Source organism: Branchiostoma belcheri, unplaced genomic scaffold (genome assembly GCF_001625305.1).
Source record: "Branchiostoma belcheri isolate BF01 breed outbred unplaced genomic scaffold, Haploidv18h27 scaffold4, whole genome shotgun sequence".
Lineage (NCBI taxonomy): Eukaryota > Metazoa > Chordata > Leptocardii > Amphioxiformes > Branchiostomatidae > Branchiostoma > Branchiostoma belcheri.
In genome coordinates, this window is record NW_017804020.1 from 6,650,336 (window position 1) to 6,654,119 (window position 3,784).

At 39.7% G+C, this 3,784-nt stretch overlaps 1 protein-coding gene across 1 annotated transcript in view; it reads left to right on the top strand.

The window, feature by feature from the left end:
* Nucleotides 1-3,157, top strand: part of LOC109476975 (E3 ubiquitin-protein ligase UBR2-like) — a 99,005-nt gene extending 95,848 nt beyond the window's left edge. Inside the window, exons 56-57 of the mRNA XM_019777992.1 lie at nt 619-720; nt 1,454-3,157. Coding sequence (XP_019633551.1) covers nt 619-720; nt 1,454-1,595 — 244 coding nt within the window. The 3' untranslated portion in view covers nt 1,596-3,157. The remainder of the gene's footprint in view (nt 1-618; nt 721-1,453) is intronic.
* The last annotated feature ends 627 nt before the right edge of the window (nt 3,158-3,784 follow it).

Here is a 3,784-nt window from a genome sequence, read left to right on the forward strand (position 1 = left end):
TTTATCACCCTGAAGTTGATTTATCACCCTGAAGTTGATTTATCACCCTGAAGTTGATTTATCACCCTGAAGTTGATTTATCACTCTGAAGTTGATTTATCACCCTGAAGTTGATTTATCACCCTGAAGTTGATTTATCACCCTGAAGTTGATTTATCACCCTGAAGTTGATTTATCACCCTGAAGTTGATTTATTACGGTAACCCTGAAGTTGATTTATCACCCTGAAGTTGATTTATCACCCTGAAGTTGATTTATCACCCTGAAGTTGATTTATCACCCTGAAGTTGATTTATCACCCTGAAGTTGATTTATCACCCTGAAGCTGATTTATCACCCTGAAGTTGATTTATCACCCTGAAGTTGATTTATCACCCTGAAGTTGATTTATCACCCTGAAGTTGATTTATCACCCTGAAGTTGATTTATTACCCTGAAGTTGATTTATCACCCTGAAGTTGATTTATCACCCTGAAGTTGATTTATCACCCTGAAGTTGATTTATCACCCTGAAGTTGATTTATCACCCTGAAGTTAATTTATCACCCTTAAGTTGATTTATCACCCTGAAGTTGATTTATCACCCTGAAGTTGAGTCTTGATAACTGTTGTTGACAGGGTGAGGGAATGCCAAATCCTCCTGCTCACCGGCAAGACAAAAGGTTGCTTCTACCCGTCACCGTACCTGGATGACTACGGGGAACATGACCAGGGACTAAGGTAGGTCCAGAGAACTACTTCTTCACAGCTTCCATCAGTTGCAGTATGCATCAGTTTTGGTTGTTGAATGATTGAATGGCAAAGTTTTGTTAAACGAGAGCCAACATTACGATGACCATCTGTCAACTTCATCGACGTGCTGGGATGTGGTCTTTATTTCAGTTTGTAGAAAATTCCAGGGTTTCACGGCCCTGTACACAAACATCCTTTACCCACTGTCACTTCTGGGTTTTGGTGGTGAAAAGTTATACATTGAGTGTCTTGTTGAGTGTCTCTATATAGCTATGACATTTTTGAACACTGGTATACTGGCAGGGCTCATAATTAAAGGTGGTCCAATGGCCACTGACCACGAAAATTTAGACTGGGACAACTAAAAAGACACTTTGGGACATTTTTGGGACAATAGAAATTTTAAAATAATCATCAGATTGTCAGTCCTTCTTTTGTTTATCAGGTACAGGTCCCAGCTTTTGGATCCAGAAAATTCTCCACTGAATTCCCTGTCCATTCTGCAATTATAGTGCACCTGGGAGCTGGTGAACATAAGCAAAATAAAGTTGACTTCAAGTTTACGTCATGCAATACTTTAAAAAAAGAACAATTTGGGACAGTTCATTCTCACTTTGGGTACAATTGAAATTTATTTTTGGGACAGTGCTGGGACAATAGGAAGAAAAGTTAATTTTGAGGCCTGAGTGGAGATTCTGATATAGTTTTATGCCCTATCCAGACGAGGAAACCCCCTGTACCTGTGTCAGGAGAGATACAAGAAGTTACAGAAGATGTGGTTGGCCCACTCCATCCCTGAGGAGGTGGTGCACTTCATGGAGGCCAATGCCAGCTTTGCTACCATTGAGTGGCAGCATCTATGATCCCAGCCTCTGTAACAAGACTGTCAGTCCATCACAATTAACAGTTCAACCAATGAGAGGACGGCAATTAGCTGTTCGACCAATGAGAGAGTGACTGCATCTCCCTCCATCAAATGTTCACATTTCTACAAATTGAGGGAAGTGGGGTTGGTCTGTTCTACTTCTGTCCATTTTCCTGCAATGATTACACTGCATAGATGTCAACGTCATTGCAATCAAGTTAGACTTTAGCATGATTTTAGGTGAATGTTTTGCCTTGTTTTCTTTCTGTCCATTGATGTCATGATTTTTGCTTTCTTCCAGCTCCACCTTAATTTTTTTCCTTCTGTCCTACTTGGAGTTAGACACATTACCTGTGGGTATCCCATCTAGAATTGCATGAGGTTTTGAATGGACGGTACACAAAAGATTCTATTACATAGGGTTTAAAAGCTTCTTTTTACTAGACTTAGAGTAATCCTAGAGGCATTTAGAAATCAGGTCACTTGGCTGAATGGCCGAAGTCTTACATGTCATCGAGAAGGTTACACCTATTAATAAAAACTTTTATATCCGCGCTGGGCTAACATGCCCTGTGGATTAAAGAGGGTCACGGAACATGTGTAACCTTTGTGTACAATGTGTTCATGTATTACATGTAATTATTTATTCAGAAAGCTGTGGATAATTTCAACAGCTGGCCGGAATTCGGACGAAATTTGACATCCTGCCATGGCCAGTTTCGAAGGTATAAGTCAGTTCACATTTTAAACTGTGCATTCACAAATTTAAAGGTGGCGGCCCTTAACTTGCTAACGTTTTTTGTCAGTGTTCAAGCCAGCCTTAATTTTTTTTCTGTCATCTTTATGATAAGTACTATTGTCATAGCCAAACAGTCCGATTTCTTGCTAGGTGCATGCTACCCTTGGAAAACTCTTTTAAATCTTGACACTATTTTCAGGAATTTTGAGTGGCAAATTTTGCTAGTTGACTACATGTAAGCTTAGTCTTATGACATCTCTTTCCATTACTCTCCAAGCAGAGGTTGTTGGGGAATGATCGTTACCTTTTTATATATCGCAGGGTTTTTTTTGTCGGTATCCCCGTCGTTGGCCGCGGACCTTCTCTGGCTAATGGATACTGCCTGGCCAATTTGATACTGTCTTTTTGCCACCGATAGGGATCTGCTTGGAGATTATCTTTCCATACCCTTTCGTCCAGCAAAGATGACAAATTTGCCAACCATCGTAAGTGGTAAAATTGAGAAGACAGACGCTGGTCATGGCTAGAATGTTCTTTATGCCTGTCCAGATGTGTTTTGTTTATGTCTCAGGGGCCTTCAAATTTGACATATTACCCACAAAGCATCACACTTGAGAATGCACAGTTCAAACCGTGCATCGGCTTATTGTAAACATATGATACATACTGCTGGCTCATAGAAACTACAAGGAAAAATGATTTTAGAAAGAGGAGAGGAATGGGTATGGATATCGTGCACATGTCAGTATAATTCATGAGGGGCACGGGTGGAATTTGGATACCTTCCAACCCAAATATTTAGATATGATATTAACTTGTATCTTTAAGTTAGTAAAGAAGACACACACAATGTGTTTTGTTGAATTTTTACACAAAACATTTGTCACATAGTACATACAGACCCCTCTAGGATAACACTGATATATGCATCTGCACCAATAGTACTGTGGTGAGTGAGCCGTGCATTCATGTAAATAATTGTGAATAGATGAAGCTTTATGCTGAGGACTAACCTATGTTTGTATGATATTATGCATGTAATCTTTGTGTAAGAGGTTTTGCAGGAAGCTATGCATAGATTGTAATATAAGAATCTATCGAATAGAAAGACTAAAAATGTTCACGGACAAAGAAATACGTCATACACATGACACAACATTTGGAAACTTAATTTGATGAGTCATATCTCTGCTTTCGCTTCATCTATTGGATAGTTCTATGTATCATTTTTTTTTAACGGTGTCGCTCAATGCAAGGCCATTGGCCACTTCTAGGTATAGAGCTAGAGATATAGAACTGTAACAGCAACTCTTCTCCCTGAGTCAGAAACATCCTCACAAGTAGTGAGGACTAACTGACCCAATAGGAGAAGCAGGGGTTACGAGGCTGGTCGGGAAAATTCACTACCCCTTTTTAGACCATAATGGTTTGTTCCACTTCCGCTCATG